Below are 23,945 nucleotides of genomic sequence, written 5' to 3'. Positions count from 1 at the left end.
AGCAGTAGAAGTTTTGAGCGCTGTCTGGCAAAGAAATGCTTGGGAGCAACATAAAACACGATTTTTTATACTGTCGCATACATTTGTTTCTAAGTACCCAAAAGACTGTGTACAGCATCCTTTTTCATGACATTTAGCCTCGGACCGATTTTAGCACGGCTCGTTTTTGGCAACATAATCGTTCGAATATGACATATATAAACCAGATGATGATAGCAATAAATGCTGGAAGAACATAACATCCATATACCATTCGAATCAGTTCATCGAGATCAGCAAATGCGGGTGTGACAAACAATTTCACTCAATTTTCTCGGAAAATTTCTTTTCTACAAATTCAGATTTATGCGAAAAGTCGTATGCTCCCAAACAAAGTTCCTGAATTATGTTTGCTTCCGACCTCTGATTCCGGAAGTACAGGATGATATGTGAAACTCATTTTTCTCGTAGATGGTTGAACCGATCTAAGATTCAAATGAAATCTAAGAATCATCTAAGATTCAAATGAAAAGTTTCAAGATTCTATAAAACATCTTGCTCTTCAGTCAGATCCAACTTCCGGTTTCGGGATACAGGGTGATTGTTATAAAAATGTCTATTCCACATAAATTTATCAGGTTTATCGGGTTAGCAGATTTGGATAGTCGATAAAAAAAATAACTTTTTTCAGTTTTAGTGGTATTCAGTTTTCGATTCAGAAGGCACCTTAAAATATAATTCGTGCTATGATTTCTCAAAGATGTCTTCACTGATTTTCAAATATTTTGAAACAAATGTAAACTACACAGCTACTCAGGTGAATTTATCTGACTTCGGCCATACCGATTTTAGAATTCCGGTTCCAGTATAAAATCGTTTCTCAAAGCTCAATCGTTTTCTCAAAAAACTTATATACAAAATTAATCAATTTTATCCAATTATGACTTCCGGTTCTCGAATGACATGATGATGAATTTTTTAAATTCAAACCGATATAGATGATGACAATCCCGAAAAGCTTCAAAGTTGTACTCAAAACTGTTGTAATTTATTTGCATATGGCCATACGAATCGGTTTGGGTTATGCTGGTTCCTGAATACCGGCTCTGGAAGTACCTTAAATTACCGTAAACTCTAAAGTGGAACTTACATATCATGGCATGTTCAATCGATTATCACACTATTAGATTCAAATTCGATCCGATTTGCAGTTTCAACATTACAGAGTAATGAGTGATTAAAATCTCAAATTGTCGCTTGAAACGACGGTCAATAAAATAATGTCATGAAAACTTAAACGCCGAAGAATATTCATGCAAAAAACACATGCGGATTGATAAAAAAGGTATCATCTCACTGCTAGGTGGATTAAACACGTTTTATATCAAGAATTAAAACGAATAGAGAAATAAATCATCTGGTGAATTAAAGGCAATTGCAGATTTTAGAGGTAATATTCACTAGCCACAAGAAATATTTGTTTATTTAATAAAAGCATCAACAAGTATGTATCTGTCAAAGATGACTGAGTTTTTATAGCAGACGATTTACAATTGTTTTTGGTAACTAATTCTTATGGTTAATTTTGTATACTGTTTCGAGTGAAGCACGAGGGTTTAAAGACAAAGACGTCATTTAATACAAAGTATCATTGTATAATTATTCTGTTTATAAAAACAATTGTTATTTAACGGCCAATTTAAAAAAAATATTTTTCTGGTTTGTGGTCTTGAACCGGTTGAAACGATGCGAATGACAGTTTCGCTTTATTTGCGGCACTTTGTCGCTATCTTGTCGCATCGCAATCTTTGTTAACCACCAGTGAAAATCATTATATTTAAAAATGCATCATGTCCATGTCGAACACACCTGCAGTTTACTCATTGGCTACTTTAATTAATTGAACAAAGATCAGAAACCGTTGGATTGTTATAATCCAAAACAATGAAAAATTTCGGAAATGCACCTGCAAGTTTAGCAACAAACTCAAACAATTGATATTTATCTATCTTTATTATACCAATGATGCATTTCATTGTATTTATTATGCCAATGATGCATTATAATTTTGTTCTCTGCTGCTGCCCTCACATGTTTGATCAAGTGTTAGAATTACAAAATTGGTTTATTTCGATATTACAAAATTGTTTTTCAATTATTCGGTCAAGCGTTTTTGAAGCGCGAGGTAAACCTAACAAAACCTGTACAGAATTTGAGTATTGTCAATAAAACATTTGGTTGAACCAACTAAAGTGCCTATAGTGCCTCAAGCAAGTTTTAGAATCTAAATCTATATTAGTTGTATTGCTCAACTGACAGCATTCAAAATTCATCTGGATATCTATTCGAGTAGATTACGGAGTTCGTTGATACAAAAGAGCTTATTGAAAATAAAAATCATGGGATCTTCAGTGTTTTTCATATTACTCGTTTTCTCGGTAATTAATTTTACTAAACTCCGCAGCATCGTGTATTTTTTATCATGAAGACAGTGATTTATCTATTGTCTAGTAGTTTTTGATGATTTATGTAAAATCTTTCCAATCGTATTATTTGAACTTAATTCAACGAATGAACAAAGTAAAATCAAAGATCCAAACCAAGCCAAGGATCCAAAGTAAAACCCTAATTGAGCCATACCACGCCAATCGAAAACTAAATCATTCAACTTCTAAGTTGGTAATTTTTTAGGTACGTTGCGCCTAGAAGAATCAAGTCACTAACACACTGCACACCATAAAACTGTCCACATGTCGATGACCGTTTACTATTTATGGTATTTTGATATGATAATTAGGGTAAGAGGACTCACGCTGTACGCCCTTTGCATCGTCATCCGCTTTTCTAAAGGACAGTCAGTTCAAGTTGACGAATCGACGGATCGCTAGAATGTGTGAGTGTGTCTGTCGTTGTAGCCTGGATGCGATAGTTCAGTGCGGTGCCTATTCCTCGATAGGCGGACAAAAAATTTGACTTGAAAACGATCATCGAGGACTGGGTGCTCAGAAGAGAGTGCTAAAGCCAACTGAATAAATAAAGGTAAAATGAAAAAAATTAACGGATGTATACACTCAATTCTTCTTGCCAAGAGGACGAGGGGTTCTTCTTGTCTAGGGTTCGAGGGGGATTTCAAAGTTCTAGTCACGATAACAATTGTTGATAGTAGTGATTTTTATACATAGAATCATAAAAATACTGCACAAATTCATCATGTATTCCCGTTTGCATAAACTCAGTTGAATCGCCGCCAGAAACTTCTGATTTGAACTCAGAAAAAAACTGCTTGCTGTTTCTCTGAAACATTCCCCCAGCACAGAACAACACCAATCGACGTTTTTGTGAAACCCTCTCAACCGATCATTTGGAAGCCAAACGTGTTTTCAGCGCTCGTTCAACTACTTTCTATCTTCCTTCTTTTCCGCTGTCAACTTTATTCTTATGTTCTTCTCTATGCTATGCCATACGAACATAAACTCGTAAAGGCAGGCTCAAAGTAGGAGATGGCCGAAGGGATTGTCGGTCGAAACCGAGCGAGTATAGATCTTCGGCTGCAAGCGCAGTTGCCGTATTTACTTCGATGGTATTTTGTTTACAGCACGTTTACCTGTCCAACAGGGTTGCCAGATGTGTGGAGAGTAGGTATTAGATTTAGGGATCTATGATATTGTTTCGCAATATATGTTGTAGACATGTCGTTATACCTTATAGTAAAATTGAGATTTTATTAATACTTGTCATGAAGATAAACGACTCACTACATATCTGGCAACATTGCAACAAAGCTCCGATGGTGCGCTGGTCTTTTCCAATCGGCAATGCTCGGTCGGCTTCGTGCTAAGCCGCTTTCGGCCGAGGTGGCAGATGTTTTCGTTGGCGCAGCATTGTTTAGTTTGGAATAACGACACATCGTACCACGACGTGTTTGGTTTTGTGTTGCCGTTGGTCGGCTGTTTCGATTGTTGAGCTTAGAAAAAAGGTACCTGGATTTACCTGTTTTGCCGGCCCCGTCGTTGCCGTCACCCCAGCCCGAAAGGATACGTGGCTGAGCGAGCGCGCGAATTCGTTCATGGGTTTATGCGTGGGTGAAGGTTCAGAGACAATGAAACAATAGAAAGTGTGAGCTTCAGAACAGCGAGTCCCTTATTAGGTGCCTGGTGAAATTTGACAAGCGAGAGTGATTGGCAATTGGCAATTGATTATGCTAATAGGAGATTACTTAATTTCGCTAATTAATGCAACTTGTTTACTGTGGTTAGTGTGTGCGTTTGTTTACATTTCACAACTGAAGAAGTCACAAGGCGGAGAGCTCGTGAAGGTGAAGTGCACAAAGCAGAAAAGCAATAGAAGGAAAGTGCGAAATAAAACAAATGTTTACTGAATAAATTAAAAGTTGAGCTGAAGATCTGACGGAAAACAGCAGCAGGAAAAACAAGTGATTGGTTAATTGTGTGCATCTGCAAAACGAAAAGATACAAGTAATTGAAAATCAAACGTAAATAAGCAGTGATTTCAGACACAAGATCGTGAAGTTTTCGAATCATTGCAAAGTGCGGCTGAACCTTGCGAAGTGTTTTCAAAGGCACTGTGCGTTGTTTGGCACAGTTTTTCGACAACAACAAAAATTGTACGATCACAACACGAGAAATTATCGACATTGATCGACACTTATCGAGTTTTGTTGATACCACGTGAATTTAGCGACAGCAGTTTTTGGGTGATCCCTTTCGGTAGTATGGAGTACATTTAGGAAAAAATGATGACGTGAGGTGTTTGAGCAATTGAAATTCGTGAAACAATACATTTCATAAATTAAATTGTAAGATTCGTTTATTTGGTTAGTAACAATTGAACCAAAAACACCGAACCTTGGATTTTTTTGGAGTTCATTTCATGAACAAATACTGCCGATTGGTTCCATGGTAAATTTGATACGCATCATAATGGATATATCAAGGATTTCAAAAGGTAAGTTTGAGGTTTACTATATTCTCGTCACTATAAGTCAACGATACTAACTTCAATTGATGTATATATGGACGTATTTTGGTCACTATTTGAGATCTTACTTCGACACACACACGAAAATGCCACGGCAACAAAATTTTTTCCTTATTTATGCTTCTTTCCGTGATCCCTTGAAATGTTACACTGATATTTATTTAAAGCGTAGCTTTTCAGTGAGTGGGACACAATAATTTGCGGAACTTGTCCATAAATGATTGATATACCGAGATCAGCAACTGCGTTTGCAGAGATTTCGAACTGTATGCTAGCATTTCACTAATTTCGGTGGAACACTCGTTATCTTATGCCATTTGTCGATATTGCTTCGCTCTGCGTTTAGAATGGAGCTTGACAATATTCAAATTGTTCTAATGGAAAAAATTCATCTAGCCGGTGAATGAAATTTTAAAACTGATGTCATTTTCACTTGAAGTTAATACTCGCTAAGTTTTAATCTCAACTGCTGTCAAATTAATACATTTTGTGATCAAAATGTAGTGGTGAAAGTATCTGTATGTTTGTACTTATATTGTATCAACTACACTGAGGTCTTTTTTTATGCGGTCTTTTTTATGCGGTTTTTTACGCGACTTTTTTATGCGAATTTTCAGAGTTATGCGTTTTTTTTTTATGCGAAGTTTCAGAGTTATGCGATTTTTTTTAATGCGAATTTTCAGAGTTATGCGGTTTCCCTTCTGCGGTCTTTTTTTATGCGAAGTTTCAGAGTTATGCGGTTTTTTTATGCATAGTTATGCGGTTTTTTTATGGGGTACGTAAATTCGCATAAAAAAGACTTCAGTGTATTTACAGTTATGCTAATAGTGACAGCGTACAAATTGACATGATTACTCATTTTATACATGATTAGACTCCGGCAAGAAAATTATTTGCACAGTTGGTTTCCCTCAGTACACATATACAAATTAGCACAGTATATGAAAACCAATGATGCCACATTTACTGATTTATCTCTAGATTCAATGATTACTAATGAATGCTGTCGATATTTATTGATCCACAGTTTCACTCATTCTCAAAAATGTAATAGACATGTTTTAAAATTCGTGTGCTTGACTTTCATTTTTGCTATTTAAAAACGACCTTTTCCATCGACATTGAAGTAGTTTGATTGCACAAATGGTGCACAATCGATACAAGTTCCATTTTGGTATACCACGAATTTAAGACCGGTTTTACCAAAGTTGGTTTGTTTGGTCATCAATTTACAAGTCTTACAAATTAGATCTGCGTTCAGTCTAGTTAAGAAGCTTTTGCACGTTTTTGACATGGTCATTTCAAATGGCAGTATAAAAATTGTAATAGTCATATCACAGGTATTCTGGAACCAAATGTCAAACTCAGATAAAATTATGTAGTAACCTATTTCAAGTAACAATTTCAACAATCATCACCCTGTAATTCTGGATCTGATAGTCGAGTCCGGATAAAATTTATTATGAACCTATGGAATAATAAGACTTTTCAATTGATTTTAAATTTGTGAAAATCGGTTAAGCAGTCTCTGCAAAAAAAAAAATTAGTTCCGATTTGAAGATTCTAATCACATTTTTCGGTATTCTCGGACCCTGAAATATATCTCAAGATCTCTAACTGAAACAGTTTTGAATCTAGTTTTGTTTGCATTTTATTTTGCATCGTCACCTCAATTGACGGTAGATGAATTAAAACAATCATCACCCGGAACCGGAGGTCGGATCCATGTAACTTTTTATAGCAGACTGTAGCACCATGAGACTTCACATTCGAATCTAAGTTTATAAAAATCAGGTTAGCAACTTCTAAAGCAGCATAAGTGAGTTAAACTCAGGTGATATTTTAAGAAATAATTCCTATTCCAGTATTTTTAACGGCACCTTTCGGTGCTTCTGGAACCAGAATAACTAAAGTGAGTTTGCCCATCAATTGATAAAATTTGTAAGCCGGAAGATTATATTGATTGGTTCTAAGGGCATATTCAGGAGTGTTCTAGTTCTAGCTGCATAATTCATGTCAGTTTTAAAATTTAAATCTAGAAATTATAACAAAATAAACTGGCAACCCCAGCAGCGTTTTATCTGTGTTTCAAATATAGAAAAAATAGAACGGCAGTGTATACCAGTTTTGAATTTGACAGTAGAACTGGTCGAATAAATAAAACTAAAACGGATAGCTGGGGATACGTTTGTTTCAGTTTCATTTACATTATAGACCACCCATATGAATCTTGCAGCTACTGAATATGCTCTAAGGGATTCGTTTTTCTTTATATTGACACTTACAGAAACGCACACTCTGATCTCTCTTCAAGTGACGAATAAGTCCTTCGCCTTTTACTAAAGATTTCCATGGAGAGGGATACTCTAATGAGTCTAAAGAAAATTTTTGTTGTAACAGAAGTTTATCTTACTTATCACCCTGTATTTCCGGAATCGGATACCGACAAAATTCAATATGAATTTATGGGACCAGGAGGCCTTTCATTTGACTCAAAGTTTGTGAAATTTGGTTAAGTCATTTCCGAGAAAATTTAGTGCACGTTATTTCATTTGTTTTCGCACACACAATGTAATTCGTGAATTAGAAATAGGATACAATTAAAATTAGAAATAGCATACAATTAAAAAAAAACTTCTATGCAAAGACCTTTCGATTGAATCTAAGTTTGGGAATATTTGTATATTACCCCTTAGTGAACGTCTACAAGTTTGAAGCCGTTTTAAAAAATGATACAATAATAATAATAATCTGTATATGTATATGTAGTAGTAAAAAGTAAATGCAGAATTTTAATATTTTTTGTATCTATCATCTTATAATTAAAAAACCGAATGTCGTTTTTAGTTCTTAGTAGTTCCTAGTCGGTTAGTACGAGACCTCAAGAGCTTTCATTTTAATCATGGTTTGTAAAAACCGGTGGTCAGCCATCTTGACGACAATTGAATGCATAATTTTTACGCATATAGCTGCTTTTTGATCTCGAATGGTATATGAAACTCGCTTCAGAAGATGGTTTTATAGAGTTTTCATAACCTCTCTATACGATGAAAGTAAAATGTATTAATGCATAATGATTCTGCGAATGTTTTTCTTTATACTACCATTCAACCAAAATCCAGTTTATTGAGAAAAAAAATGATGATTTATTTACCTCTAGAGTTAGTTGTTTTGAGTCACGGTGTAATAGATTTGAAGGTTTCGGTATGATAGAATAGATTAAAATTTAGAGAATTGCAACGTTGCAAAATACGGAAAATTTCTTCTAAATTTGATTTAAAATAGATTCATATTGTAGTTTAGGTTAGTTGCTGACCAAACGAACGGATTTTGGCTATATCGGTTTTGGATGTACCGAAAATAGTAGTCAAAAAATCAAAAACGGATATCAATTAATTCTCTCAGAGATGGCTGAGCCGAGACACAAGAGAAAAGTCTTATGGTATTATAAGCCGCTGTCGATATTTATCCGAATCCGACATTCAGTTCCGGAGCTGGAGAGTAAAGTGTGTTCAAAATTTTATGCCGTCACATAAAGTGACGATGCAAAAATCGTAAAAATTCTTCTAAATTTAATAAATTTAAATTTACGACTGTTTCCCAATTGGTTGTGTTAGTTTGTTCGCAAAAAGAAAAAAGAAACTAGTTTTTATTTAACTTTCAAATAAGGATTTTTGGTAGAATTCTTGAGTATTTCAAATTGAACTGCCGAGTTTTGCATTCAGCAGTTGAATTTGAGCTGCTCTGCACTGACGAGTCAAAGACGAAATATAAATAAAATTCAATTCTTGAGTAATTTTTTTTTGAAAATATGAGTGATATAAAAAAGGCTTCATAACAGCACTAGGTGGATTACAACAGGTTTGTTGTTACTGTTTGAAATATTTCACACTGTGTAGTAATTAAACGTATTTTTGGAAGGCAATTAATACCAGAAAACCGTATATTTTTGCTGTGTTTAAAATGTTTTATTGATTCAAGACAATTTGACTTTGACAAGACTTTGACTGTTTTATCAACGTAATTTTGCCTTGGCAGCTTTTTAAAATTACCGGTTATCAAAAAATGCTACGCTAGACTGTAATTCGCGAGGTGGGGTTTGTAAGTAAAATATCTCGTAGGAAAAGCATAGCAAATTTAATTTTTAGTGTGTTGCTGATAAGTTCTATGCAAGGGTTAAGTTAAATTTCGTTCCGAAAATAACATTATACATTGTTTTGTATACATTTTCTTACATGAAATGGTAAGCAAGTACGTCACTTGACGTGAGTGACATTATATTGGATATATATGAGATGTGTCTAAATACACACAATTTCGGTGCACAAGGCAAAGTGCTGAAGTTCTGAGCTCCACTCATTGGCTACGACAATGCGATATGAAAAGATCTACTGTGACCAAAATCGCTCATTATTCGGTACCATCCGACTTGCTTTCATGGAATAAATAAAGAATAATTGAAAACAGATGGTGATGCAGTTAATTCCTTCAAGTTGACCGATTATGCAGTGCACGAGGTGCACATGAGGACGAGACCCCACTGTGATCAAGTGAATATCCGTGTAGGAAATCATCTGAACAACTAGTTTGCTGTATCACAGACAAAATTGTTGTGAAAACTGGCAACACTTTTATATACCGGCGTAAGACTTTGAATCGATGGTTCTAACTTTCAACTTATCATACCCTAGTACTCTTACAGGATTTGACTTCCTGTTTTAGTGTGCTATGTATTCACTCGTTATTCGGAATACATATTCATCAGGCGAAACTAGAGTAAATGCAACACGTGAAGTCGTTTTATTCCGACAAAAAAAAATGACATTGCGATCCGACTGGTGGCTGATCGCAACGTGTTTACACTGACATACTTGTCATTTTTTCTTACTGTGATCAAATGAACAGTGCTCGATCATACGACTCCGTCAGTAGATTGCGGAGTCTGTTGAAACGCCTTCGAAATGTAGTACTCTGACTTTGTTTTTTTTTTGCACCGCAAAAAATACTCATATCTGAAAATGATTACATTATTGCATATGCACAAATTTAGATTCTATGATATCAGCAGTGATAAAAGCAACGCTTTCGCACATCATGAATCAGAAAAACAGTTGCCACTACTGCCCCTGTTCTGTCTAATGGAATAATATTGAGAATAGCTAATGTCCCCAAACCAATTAGTTAATCGTCCGCCAACATTATGCAAATTAACGGGACCAACCGAAGCAGCAGCACACCTGCAACGGAAACCAGAGCAACCTCGGCTAGGGGGCGGAGGTACGGTCTATCTTCTTTGACTAGATTTGTAATGAAGTTACTCAACGTTTGTTACACATATTTATTAGTTATTGACCATTTCCTTCCAGTTGCTGGCGAAGCAAACAGTCATATAAAGATTGTGAAAATCCAGCAACGGTTGTCAGAGCGTTGAATAGTCGTTAAAGACAGCCCCTTGCAGTATGACCAGCGACGGTCGAAGAGAACAGGGTATATGTAATAGCAGAAAAATGCATGAAAACCACGGCAAACAGGTATGGTACTGAACTACCTGGCCACCTCGGAGCAACATGGTTGGTGGCACGGCAGTGTGGTAGGACGGAGCATATTTTTATCTATGCATGTGCGAGGTTTTTAATATTTATAAGCTTTATATCTTTCCACACATTTGCTCGATTGGTTCAGCTGTTGCTATACATTCTGCAAGTCTTGTTCGAGTCGGCTGCGATTTTACTTGAGGTCGCTTGGAGCGACACGTTGTTCGGAATTTCTAACAAAACACATTCCTAGCTGGATGTTGGTTTTTGTTCAAAGTACTGACATCAATCTATGGCATGGAAGGAAAAAAAAGCGTTCGATAGATTGAATAGAATAGGATGTCGAATCCTGAAAAAAGGAATATCCGGATATTAGATAAAACCTAAAAATGTTCAGGGATTCTGTACGCGAATCAAGGAATAAATTGCGTTTTATTCATTCGCAAACTTGTATATTTTAGGTATCTTTGCGTAGTTATTGAATAAAAAACTCTATCTGGATTTTAACATCCGATTGAATGAAAAAGAGACTTAAAAACAGAGATATATGTTTTCTTTCAAGTATTACTGACAGATGCATTTGATGAGTATGGATTTGAAAGAATTCTTCAAAGTTTCTATCGATATAAGACTTTTATGCTCTAAATTCCGCGAGATATTCAAATCTAAGGCACTGTTTTTAATAATATGTTGGACAAAAGCTTTGAACCGAAAGTTCTTTTTCTAATGTATTTTCTCCAATTTATCACTGTCTTGGTGTACAAAGTGTTTGAACAGAAATTAGAAGCATTAGTTGTGCATCTGCACATTTGTGTCAGAAACAATTTCGATGCATAGTAAACAAATCCTACACTATTTTCTATGTAGAACAAGAGATTGAAAATATGCCTAATAAGATCACTACTGGATGAATTTAAGGAGTATACAGAGCTGCCTTCAGCAATAAGAATGACACGTTGAAAAGCCACAGTCGAGTGCGGTTTCCAATTTGGAGCTAAAAACGATCAAACTTTGCTCGAGAAGAATCGAGCTCGCCGTAAGGAAGTTGCAGATGTAACCGATATGCAAGTGTCAATCCACAAAAAAAAACAGAAGCAAGAAATCTGGAACGTACATATACATTTATCTTAATATTTGTTTAGATTTTTCTTATATGAAATCGCTACTATTATTGCTATCTGAACTCGCTACAGTCGTTGATCATTGGCAACACTGTCTCGCCCAGAAATATCCATGAGAATCCTTCGATGAAGAGTCCTTGTCTGTTGAAGCAATAAAATGATTGATTCCTCGATTTAAAAATGTCGGATGGGTAATGTTTGGGACATAACCGAATCGACGTAATTTGGAAAAAAATTTACACGCTTTCTTCAAACTTAGTTTGATATTAAACAGTGTTAAGTGTATTCTACCAGAAAGCGACTTATCTGTGAAATATTGATACGTTGGTTTGGGGTAAACGGCGCACATAAAATTGGCCAAATAATCATCTCGTGTTTTTTTTGTGAACGAAAATCCGTATTTTGTAAACGCAAATTTGCATCACGTAAAGTATTGAAATTACTCTTACTACACACAGTGTGAATCTATTCAATACGGATGCTGGCTGCAGAAACGGTTTTGAACAAAAAAATATAATTAAGTTATACTACGGAAATATCGACAACAGTTCATTATGATTAATTTATTGGTTCTGCAAAGAACTAATTTACAAATATTTCTCCGTTGTTAGCCCTTTTACGACCATAAGATGTGCAGGACGAAATATGTCAGTACAAGAAAATATTTTAGCTATTGGTTGTGTAAATTAAGAGAATATCACCAGAAAAACATAGCAGGGTGCATAAGTTTCCTATAATTTCATGGTAAATATTTTTCCCTATGATTCTTGAAAATAAATAAAAAAAGATTTGGGATTGTTATATCGTAATTTAATTGATTGCTTTAATTGCTTTGATTATCAGAATAGTAAAATAAATAGTTAGTTATGGCATTCTACGAAACGATTTCATGTACTTGTGGACGTTGCACATAACACATTTATTATGTGTTCTATTTTCTATACGTCATTTTGCACAAACTTTTTTAGTGCAATAAAGATCGATAGTTCTTTTTACTTATTCGTTCAGAAACACATTTGTCGCCTTGGAAATAAGTTTTCTTTAACATGCAGTAAAAAATCATCGATTTAATAGTGATTGAAGAATCTATAACGATTTTTATAGAAGAGAAACATTTCCGGGCGTTAAGGGGTTAAGCATAACGTAGATCGGTCAATGAACCACAAATCGGTACCACATTAGTACCGGTTTGTGTTCATGTAACACTTTTTTGCCCTTACCTTCCGTCTTCGACTCATCAGAACATTAGCAGTTTTGTTAGTGAATTATTGCTATCTCATACGGCAGGAAATTTATTCAATAAACCAAAAGAACAACTAGAACAACTGTTATTAGAAAGTTGAAAATTAAAGCAAGGTCTAAATAAACGATATGGAAAAGGAAAGTTGAAATTTTCTTTTGAATAAGAAAATCAAAATGACGGACATTTTGCGTATCTCTCATAAAATGCTGTAATAAAGTCGTTTTCCCGTTCACTCAATGTCGTCTGAAGTTAAAAATCAAATGACTTGTTTCAAGTGCAAGCGCTCTCAAAAACGCTATAAGTTTTCAAAATTTAGCATGTGAGCTTATAAACTAGAGATGGGCAATTCGTTCGCGAACGGTTAAAAAAAACTAGTTCTTTTGAAAGAATGAATGAGCAGTAGTTCTTTTTTCGAGAACGGTAGTTCCTCAGTTCAAAGTCGTGGGACCATTTTTTTGCTCGCTTAACCTTTTTTCGAGAACGGTAGTTCTGTAATAAGAAAGCTGCATCACGAAAGCTCAGTTCTAATTCGTGCGACATTTTTTTTGCTCGCCTAACCTAACAACACTAAGTTCTCATTTAGTCTTTGAACAAACAAACCAACTATGAAAAGAACGAACGAACGGCTCTGGAGAACTAGTTCTTTCAATAGAACTTTGCATCACTGAACGGTTCTTTGAAATGAACTGTTTTGCCCATCTCTATTATAAACATATGAATACGTAAACATCTAACCAGGGAACAGCGTGCGTAATGTTTAATAAATAAAATTTTTTTGTTTAACATCCTTCAAAATGAAATAAGATTGGAAAAAACACCGTCATATGAACGGGCTCTAGAGATGTAGTGCTTCAAAAAAATGACTGAGTGTGAGTGAAATTCAAAGATCCTAATGTATCAGAAGTTCGATCTTTAAATTTTGCAATTATGTTGTCAGATCGATTAAATCAATGAAAAAATTGATCTTTCATCGAGTGATCCTCTTCTAAATTTGGGAAATATTTAATCAAACTACGAAAACGAATAATTAGTAAACTTTGCTTTTTATTCTTCTCCAAATATGAGTTTTTTTAGTCAGTGTCAAAAATCATATTTTCAATTGACTTCTATATCTGACACCTCGTGCACTGTTTGTTGAAATAAACACTACACCAAGGCAGTGCTAAAAACAAAAACGGCATTAGTTTCGTTCTGTCGGCACTTCAGTAAAGGTGCAAAAACGCTGAGGCCAGAAGTTCGCGTATAAGTTTCGAATAGACCACGTGTGCGCTCTGCGCATTTTATTTTTCTCCATGCTCTCTCGCATATTTGCAAAATGACTCTCGATGGGCCGGGTGGCCAAGAAAGTTTTGATATTTTCGGTTACAAGTTTGACTACATCAATCGGTCGAATGAAATTGACATATACACTGAAGTCTTTTTTTATGCGAATTTATGTACCGCATAAAAAAACCGCATAACTCTGAAACTTCACATAAAAAAAAACCGCAGAAGGGAAATCGCATAACTCTGAAAATTCGCATAAAAAAACCGCATAACTCTGAAACTTCGCATAAAAAAACCGCATAACTCTAAAAATTAGCATAAAAAGGTCGCGTAAAAACTGCATAAAAAAGACCGCATAAAAAAAGACCTCAGTGTATAAGCATAAAGTGTGTCTCCATCCAATAAAGCTACCGCTTGTTTGGCAGCCTTGCTGACGCGATTTTATTTCTTTCTCATTTTTCGTTACGTTACTAGGAAACTGGAGCAGAAAAAATGGTGCGGGCATAGGAATCGACTTACCTTCACAAAAATAACATTCACTTTATTTTTATCGCGACAACTCCTATGTTTTATGCACTAATCGCATCTATATCAAATTATCTAGACATTGTCAGAATAAATTTTTGATCCATGCTTTTGAAGGCGAGATATTTAATGAACAGGTCGAAAGATGGCGTGTGCAGTTATGCATTTCTTCCTTCAGAAAAAAGACTTTCCCAACCGCTAAAGTCAATGATTCATTCTGAAATTTTCCCAGAAGATACGAGTGAGTTTCAACAAGTATTCTTTTATCACGTCCTTAATGAATGAATTCATAGAGGTTTTAACCTTAAGCCCATTCACCTCTTCTGACCAGAATAGCTTTCTGACCCTATGTGCAGGGTTGGGGATCGAATCCAGGTGGGCTGCGTGAAAGGCATCAACTAACCATCACGCTATCTCTCAAAAATACCCCTATAAAACACTCTAAAACACACTGGCCTCAGACCTTAATGGTATATATTGAGCCGTTAGGTGGCTTTAGAAGCTCAACATAAATTGCTAATGCACAGATGAGTCGAAGGCAAAAAGAAAATGGTATGTGGTACCAAAACCTCTTAAAAAGGTGTTTATTGATTTGTGAATCTTATCAGAGTTTTCCACTCATCAGAATCATTTAAAATCTGTCAATCGATTCTTCGCTTCAAGGATAGCAAATAGTTGTTGATTTAAGCTGTCATACTTTCGTTCAGTCAGTTGAGTAATAATTATTTAGTGAAATTCAACTTTTTGATATGTGTGCATCTAGTTCCTTAACGATTTACTATACATTTTAATGTTTGATTTTAACTTTATTAATAATTTTTAAGGGAACGGGTATAGCGTTATGGGGTAATCGCAGTGGCGTCTCGTGACAAAATTTACAGGATGTGCACTGATTATGTGGTATGATATCAGATATAACAGTTCGTTGTAGGTAAAAGCTAAAGATTGAGGAATGAATATTCAATTGTGTTTATTCAATGAAATAACGATATACGCTTGAATGGGAAGTTTTGATTAAACCTATTTCGTATCATCGATACAATAGAAGGATTCGACGCTCTGCACATCGAGCAAATCTGTCAATAACTTGATCTATAAAACCGCTGCGACGTTACAACAGAGACAGCAATTTGTTTTCAACTGCCATAAACATAAGCTACTAAGGTCATCAAATAAATAGAGAATCTAAAAAATAATTGACCCCTTGTGCAGTGCACGAGGTGCGTATAATGACGAGACGCCACTGGGTAATCGATGTCTTTCACTCAGCCCACCTGAGTTCGATCCCCAACCCCGCACCTAGGGCCAGAAAGCTATATTGACCCGAAGAGGCGAATGACCTTAACCTCTATGAATAAAACAAAAAAAATCATTGTTCAAAAATGAGATAAAAATAACACTTGTTAAAATTTACTCGTACCTTATATTAATACTAGAAAAATGTTATGATTGTTCATTCGACAAAATTTAACTCGAACCCTTATAGTCTAAAGGGATCAGAGTCATTTCGCCGCAAGCCGTTTCGCCAAAAGTCAATTCGCCGAAAGGGTCATTTCTCCGAATGACATTTCACCGAATGGGCCACTTCACCGAATGTCATTTCACCGAATGTCATTTCACCGAAAGCCATTTCGCCGAAAGGGTCATTTCGCCAATTCCTGCAAATGTCTTGATATTATAATTGGAATTGATTTAAAATAAACGCCCGTTTTTACCTACAATTGTACTTCTTGAATAAAGATTAATTCACGAACCTCAGGACTGAGTTCCCAAGGAAACTTGTTGACTAAAGGGTGATTTTTTAAGAGCTTGAGAACTTTTTTAAACAATAAAACGCATAAAATTTGCAAAATCTCATCGGTTCTTTATTTTAAACGTTAGATTGGTACATGACATTTACTTTTTGAAGATAATTTCATTTAAATGTTGACCGCGGCTGCGTCTTAGGTGGTCCATTCGGAAAGTCCAATTTTGGGCAACTTTTTCGAGCATTTCGGCCGGAATAGCCCGAATTTCTTCGGAAATGTTGTCTTCCAAAGCTGGAATAGTTACTGGCTTATTTCTGTAGACTTTAGACTTGACGTAGCCCCACAAAAAATAGTCTAAAGGCGTCAAATCGCATGATCTTGGTGGCCAACTTACCGGTCCATTTCTTGAGATGAATTGTTCTCCGAAGTTTTCCCTCAAAATGGCCATAGAATCGCGAGCTGTGTGGCATGTAGCGCCATCTTGTTGAAACCACATGTCAACCAAGTTCAGTTCTTCCATTTTTGGCAACAAAAAGTTTGTTAGCATCGAACGATAGCGATCGCCATTCACTGTAACGTTGCGTCCAACAGCATCTTTGAAAAAATACGGTCCAATGATTCCACCAGCGTACAAACCACACCAAACAGTGCATTTTTCGGGATGCATGGGCAGTTCTTGAACGGTTTCTGGTTGCTCTTCACTCCAAATGCGGCAATTTTGCTTATTTACGTAGTCATTCAACCAGAAATGAGCCTCATCGCTAAACAAAATTTGTCGATAAAAAAGCGGATTTTCCGAATGGACCACCTAAGACGCAGCCGCGGTCAACATTTGAATGAAATTATCTTCAAAAAGTAAATGTCATGTACCAATCTAACGTTTAAAATAAAGAACCGATGAGATTTTGCAAATTTTATGCGTTTTATTGTTTAAAAAAGTTCTCAAGCTCTTAAAAAATCACCCTTTATTAGTCACTAAGCATCAAAGCAATTGCATAGGTGTATCTACCAAGCAAATGTATGTGGTATTTTCCGTTTACTAAGTGAAAAAATATCTAATGCGGCTTCGCCACATCGATTTGATTCGTGTGCTGTTCGACCTCGCTCCCGCTCGTTCGGACCTAACTAAAGCAAAGAAACCTAGCTTTGAGTAGGCCGGGCAAACGAGGTGGTTACAAGTTTGTATGTAAGAGGCCGCCGCTTCCGAGTCATCTTGGCTTCGGTTATGTGGCTGCGCCATATCAGTTATACAGGAAGCATAATAACACAAAAAAATAATATGATGTATACGAAATTACTCTTTCGGCGAAATGACCCTTTCGGCGAAATGGCATTCGGCGAAACGACTTTCGGCGAAATGACCCTCTCCCGTCTATATAATTTGAACTTAAGAATAGCAACAAAATAATCACATTACATTTGTGTTAGAGATCAATATTGAAACGGCATTAAATATCCAGCAATACGCTAGTAAGCTAATTTACTTGATCTTTTCGAAACAAATTTAATAAATTTCGCAAGATAAGATGGACTGTAACATAGAAACTAATTTGCACGCTCTCACACTAACGCAGATGGCGATAGGATTCAGTCGATGCCGTTATATTGACTAAACGTCATCGGAGACTCAGGGAAGGGAAGGCGTTAGATAGTAATCAGAAATCAAAACAAATTGACTCCAGTGACACGTTGCCCTGGTTAGTTAATTTAGCTTTAACACCAATTTCTTAGTTTTTGAATCGGAAATGATGTCCTATTTTATTTGACAACCGTGGACGTAAAATTTTCGTCCATTTTAGTTACATTAGCAAACTTCTTCAGAATCGGATCCATTTTTTGCTTCATTTTTAATAGTTTCACGAAATCAATTCTTTCATATTAGAATAATATTTTATATTCTAGTGAAATTATTCTACTAAACGCACAAGTGACAAATAAGGGAATTCTTTCTAGCAATCTGTGGTTTCGTAGAAAAATCTAAGAATTGCAATATTCACACTTGAACTTCAAGCACAAAACTCGGACTTTAAGCAAGTATTCAGGTGAGGAAATATAGCTTAAAGTAAAAAAATCTACCATTAATCGTACAGTTATTGCAACGCAAAGTTTTTAGTAGGATTCTACTAATTGTAGGATAATTCTTGAAGCTTGAGACGTTTTTGCTTTTAACGCTGCGCTGGTGTAGTGTAGTACCGGCTATACTCACTCCAATTTGCGTGTAATCAATGCATCCTTTTCTGTTTTACACCAGGGAAGTGCCACCACTACAACATTCCAGTGCAAAAATTTGCTAAGATATCTCCAGTGCACAATCGGCTAAAACACTGTAGTGTCTAATCGTATTTATTATCGAATCGGGTTCTACTGTGAACTTTACTTTTGAATTTTTTTTTCTGCTTAAGAGTCTAGGAATCTATTCGAGTCAAGTAAACATTAGTAACGTGTCTGCTAAAACAGTTGCCAATAAGCGTAGAAACTAATAACTAGCGCTCGATATTGACATCTGTTTCTTGTGCAAGTATTGAATCATCCAGCAGTATTGCCACAGCTTGAACAGAAGACGAAGAATGTTAAACAACAATGACACATTGGCTCCTTTCGTGAGTCAGTTGACAAAGCGAGGGAGGGAGTCTAACGAATGTGCTATAATTTTCGTAATTCTGTTCAAGTTTGGATTTCAAACTTTCCAACCTTCCTTAGTGTTGGGTTTACTCACATGGATGCTTGCAGCTAATAAATAACGGTAGACCCGGCCGGTCGGAGAAATCAAAGAGCCGGAAAGTACCTCGTGGAAAATGCACCATCCACCAGTGATTAAAAGGCGTTCTATTTCTGAGGAAACAGCTCACCGTAGCAAAACCAATCGCCTCTCGAATAACAAATTGAATGCTATTGACAAATGAGAACGAGATGGAGATATATTGACGGCTCCGTCGGGATCAGCTCCGAATTCCATCTCATCGTAGAGTGCGGAGAAAATACGTGATGAGTCGACTGTGTAAACACATTTGCTAATGTTTATAAACAATTTGAGACAGTGAAAAGTGAGCTGAGCGCATTTTACTGCACCATAATGGATGTTTTTATTCTAATTTTATCGCGTTCAAGCGTTTCGATTGCTGTGCCAGTTTGATTGAAGTGTTCTTCGAAGTAGAAAAAACAGATCGACGGTTTCTACCCACTCCGACTGGTTTGAGACCGTTCGTTTGTTCTGTGTTTGTATCGATAATGAATTGATTAATTAAACCACGGTTCGTTTAATTCCAGACTAGTCAGCAAATACCTACAGTTTGATAGAGCTACGTTGAAAAACCAGAACAGACCCAGTTTTCTCATTTCCAGTTAAAACCTGCATCGGACAGGGCAATTTACCCAGCTGGTCGCCAATCTTCGGAACCATAATTGAATATACCAACCCTCGTCGATCCCCTCCGGAAAGGCACAGCAAGCCTAGCTGAATCGTAGTCCGGAACCCTATTTCAGTGTATGCTTTAACAATCACCGAATTGCATTGCTGTAGTTGTAGTAGCAGCTGACTTTGGAAATCGTAGCACAAAATAGTTTACCCTTCGGGAACGGGAAATCTCGTCCAGCCCCGCTAGCCTTTGCTAGAGCGCACTGATGGCGACACCCCGCTACGCATAATTCCCTCGTTATCCGTGTGTATACTTTGTGCGAAACGCTTCCACCTAGCCATTGTTGATTCCCGTGACGTTTGGCGGGTGTCGTTTTTCGCTGGCAGGCTTTGCCGGGATTATTTCGGGTCTGTTTTCAGCTGCCACCGTGTGCGATAACTGGGCGTACCACAACCGATTGTTTGCTGTTTACCTTTCGCGTACTGGACAGACACAGGCAAATATTGAACTACTCGATTCGGCGAATCAGAATTATCATTAACAGTTTAACATTTTTATACGGTTGTATGATTATTGATTGGACTAGTGGTGCAGCACGACGTTGGACAGATAACTTGGAAATAATTACATATTTCACCATCTTACATTAATGACCATAATCAAAGTCCTCCCAGCAGTTTCCAAATTCAACAGATTTCGGCCCACTCATCTTAATTCAATTAATCAGTCTGCCAGTCTTGGCGACACTTCTTCGCCGGCCCGCTAATGACTCGCAAATAGTCCATTGTCTGTTGGTTGCGTGTGGTCGGTCTAAGATTGTTTTTCCACCGTCGAAAAAAGGTTGAATAATAGCAATGCTGAGTTTTTTTTTCGCTGTTCAAGTCCTAACACAACCCAACCGCTTTTGTGAATTGTGCCAGCAAGCAAGCATGAGCCGTACCGCGAGAGTGCACCACTTTTATGTACGGTTTAGATAGATATTATTTCAACGTTCCCTTCACCTCGGTAGAGCCTCCCGTGCCGGACGGGGAACACCGCGAAAGCTCAAGCAGCCAGCAACCGGGCCACCGAAGCAAACGGCACGGTCGTGCCACGGCTGCTGCTGCTGCAGCCCGGTAGTGAATGGTAGTGAACCTTGAGTTTTCGAGCTGCGAACCGCGAAAGGCATTAGCGGAAAACTGCAGCTCAACAAAAGTGCCTTGACGCGCGGCATGTTATGCCGAACCTCGGCGAAGCGACGTGTGCTAGCCGGGGTAATGGAAATTTATTTTTCTAGCTTACATATGCCCGGTTAGGTATGGCGTTGTGCCGCGCGCAATTGCAGTTGGAACGAGAAACGAGCAAAAAAAACCACAAGAAAAATTGCGAAGTAGATTTGGCTAATAAAAGTAAAGAAAAACTATTCGGCACCCTTAAAAATGGACAGTCATCTTTCACTTTCGAATGGACAACTTCGGCTTTGTTGCTGCTTACTATTTTGCCAACTGTTGTTAGGTTGGTCACACTAAATGAAGTATGGTTGGTTTACAATCGGATTAGTCATTGACGTGGTAGCGCGACAACGAAGTAAAAATATGTTTCACGCTAGTGGCTCATATTCTGCCATATATCAAATATCGTAAGATATGCAGTTTTGAGTTTCTGGTTTGCTACAATTCATGTCCTTATCACATAAAATCGTAATTATGAATCATGATGCTAAACAAATAAGGACAGAATAATGCATCATAAGCTGTAACTCTTCTTCTATGAAAGTTTAACATGTCATGCCAACCGCGTTCGAAGATTGAGTGACTATGACTTCTGGTTCCGGAGATATGATGATATAAGTGACGTAACCGACAAAACGCGTTGTTTTTTACCGCTCTAATATATAAGGGTGCGAGTATTTTGGGATCCCCTCTAATTTCGTAAGGCAGTGGTGCTCAAAAGTTTGAGCACTTCGAAAAAAGTCCCCAAACAAAATTTGAGCTGAATCAGGGGGTGCTGCCCGACGGTTAAGGTTTGAAAATTTTCGATCTTAATGATAAAGGGGAGGTACATCAAATTTCCTAAACCGAAAAAATTTTTTTGATGCCAAACGTCTTAGAATTGCATGAAACGTCGAGATTCTGTGTCATCTCAAAAAAGATTTTTTTTTGGTAAAATCGACCTTGTGGGATTTATTTTGATATTCCCAGTCATAGAAAGTCGATAGCAAAAAAAATTTTTTTTTATAGATGACACTAAATATCGACGTTTCATGCAATTCTAAAATTTTTGGCATCAATTTTTTTTTAGATTTCAAAAATTTTATGTACCCACCTTCCTATGGTGATTTTTCAAGATATATGGAAATTCCACTAAGTGGCCTAGAAGGGTTTTTACCTTTTTTAGATTAGTATCGCTCATCTCATATAAATAGGCAACGCAAATGTCAAGCACTAAATTGGAAAAATGATGCCGACTATGTGACATAAACACTGAAGCATGCTTTTGTGAACTACTCGAATCAATCTGAATCAATTGGTGTCAAAATAAGTGTCCGAATTTACTTAATAAAAGAATAAAAAATATTTTCATAAGACTGTTATGAAGGAAGAGAAAGGCATTATCACACCACTAGATGGATAAAGGTTTTTTTTATGTGGAACACATTTTCGTTTTCTATATAGGGGTGCAAATTAGAAACTCAAGAAATATACACGTCGAAAGGTAAGGTTTTAAACAATTACAGCTCAGTCAATTTTGTATCAATTATTAATAATTATTAATATTATATATTTCGTCGGCTACAAAACAAATACAAATCACGACAAATAGAGTCTATATTCTGTGTTCGCGTGTTGGTTTTGCATTTGCGAATTCAAAAGTGTGAAGATTGGTTGAACTAATTGATTATAGAACATTAGAAATTTTTATTGCCTTGTTCCACATCAATGGCTCGAACAACCCCATGGGGCTGATCCTTGTAGTTTTTATTTTAGTCCTAGTGTTCACACACTATTGCGCACTCAGCTAGGGTTTCGAGAGAAGAATAATTGTTAGTTTAAAAGTAAACAATAAAAGTAAACGTGCACTATTGGATATGTCTTAATCTCTGATGTTCAACCGTCATAAAATTTTTTGGCTTTCAAAAAAAAACGTTCTTTGGTTTTCCAAAACAAAAAAAAAACGGACCCTGTAGTATCGTAGTTTCAAAAATAAAAATTCCGAGGCACTAATCTAATCTAATTGTTTAGTTTTATCACAAAGGAACGAATTTATGCAATGTAAACGTATTGGATAGGGAGACTGGAAATGCTAATTTCCTAATTTTTACTATATGCGGACAAATGGCGCACATCTATTACGGAGGCTTCAACAGCGACTAACTCATCCGATCTATTCGTTGGAAGCAGATTCTTCTACACTCCCGTGAAACGAATAAGTGATCTTATTACTTACCATTAAAACGAAGTGTCCCGGAAGTATCTAGCCCTTTTCTACTCCTTCATGCAGAGTCTTAGTATGTTCACATTAGCGCTGATATCAAGTGATATACGGATATACTTGATATCCGATGATATCATGTACGATATCACTTGATATCCCATACAATTTGATGTCAACGCGTATTATCATTTTGGCATGATATCCGTGATATCATGTACGATATCATGTCGAGTTGTCAAAAATCGCAACTAGCAACACGGATAATGGCATTGAACGCACTCATTTATGAACGTCACTTCGAGAGTGACAATAAACAATCATTATAATTTCGAATTTTTCAACGAATACTGGCGTTCGGAGACCATAAAATGCAAGACTTCAATTATTGATTTAATTTTAATAGAGAAAGGTAATATTATTGATCTTATTTCCAATGAGAACATTCAATATGACAACTTGATTGTCAAACGATATCATTTCGATCATATGTGAACACTTCGACATGATATGCATATCATCTCGGTATATCAAGTGATATCAGCGCTAATGTGAACATGGTATCTAACTGATTAATTCCAGTCGGGAGAATGATTGATAAACTCGTAATGTGGGAGATGACCATTGCAATAAAACAGTTGTTTTGCTAACTGTCCCGGGTTGGCGGTTCAATGTATAGGGTGCTATTTTTTGCAAGCCAGTTGTCGTATGTTCGAGTCTCGACCTGGAAGGATTCTCAGTATCAAGAGGATTGCAGCACTAGC

At 36.5% G+C, this 23,945-nt stretch overlaps 1 protein-coding gene and 1 non-coding gene across 3 annotated transcripts in view; both read left to right on the top strand.

The window, feature by feature from the left end:
• The first annotated feature begins 3,881 nt into the window (after positions 1–3,881).
• Positions 3,882–23,945, top strand: part of LOC131427208 (hemicentin-1-like) — a 224,203-nt gene continuing 204,139 nt past the window's right edge. For both annotated transcript variants that reach the window (XM_058590197.1, XM_058590194.1), the window contains exon 1: positions 3,882–4,944. In XM_058590197.1, the coding sequence (XP_058446180.1) occupies positions 4,896–4,944 (49 nt within the window). In that variant the 5' untranslated portion in view covers positions 3,882–4,895. The remainder of the gene's footprint in view (positions 4,945–23,945) is intronic.
• On the top strand, positions 7,271–7,390 carry LOC131433386 (U5 spliceosomal RNA). Its single transcript, XR_009230187.1, has one exon. It is a non-coding gene; the product is annotated as a U5 spliceosomal RNA (small nuclear RNA).

Source organism: Malaya genurostris, chromosome 2, assembly GCF_030247185.1.
Source record: "Malaya genurostris strain Urasoe2022 chromosome 2, Malgen_1.1, whole genome shotgun sequence".
Lineage (NCBI taxonomy): Eukaryota > Metazoa > Arthropoda > Insecta > Diptera > Culicidae > Malaya > Malaya genurostris.
This window is presented reverse-complemented; position numbering and strand designations above follow the sequence as displayed.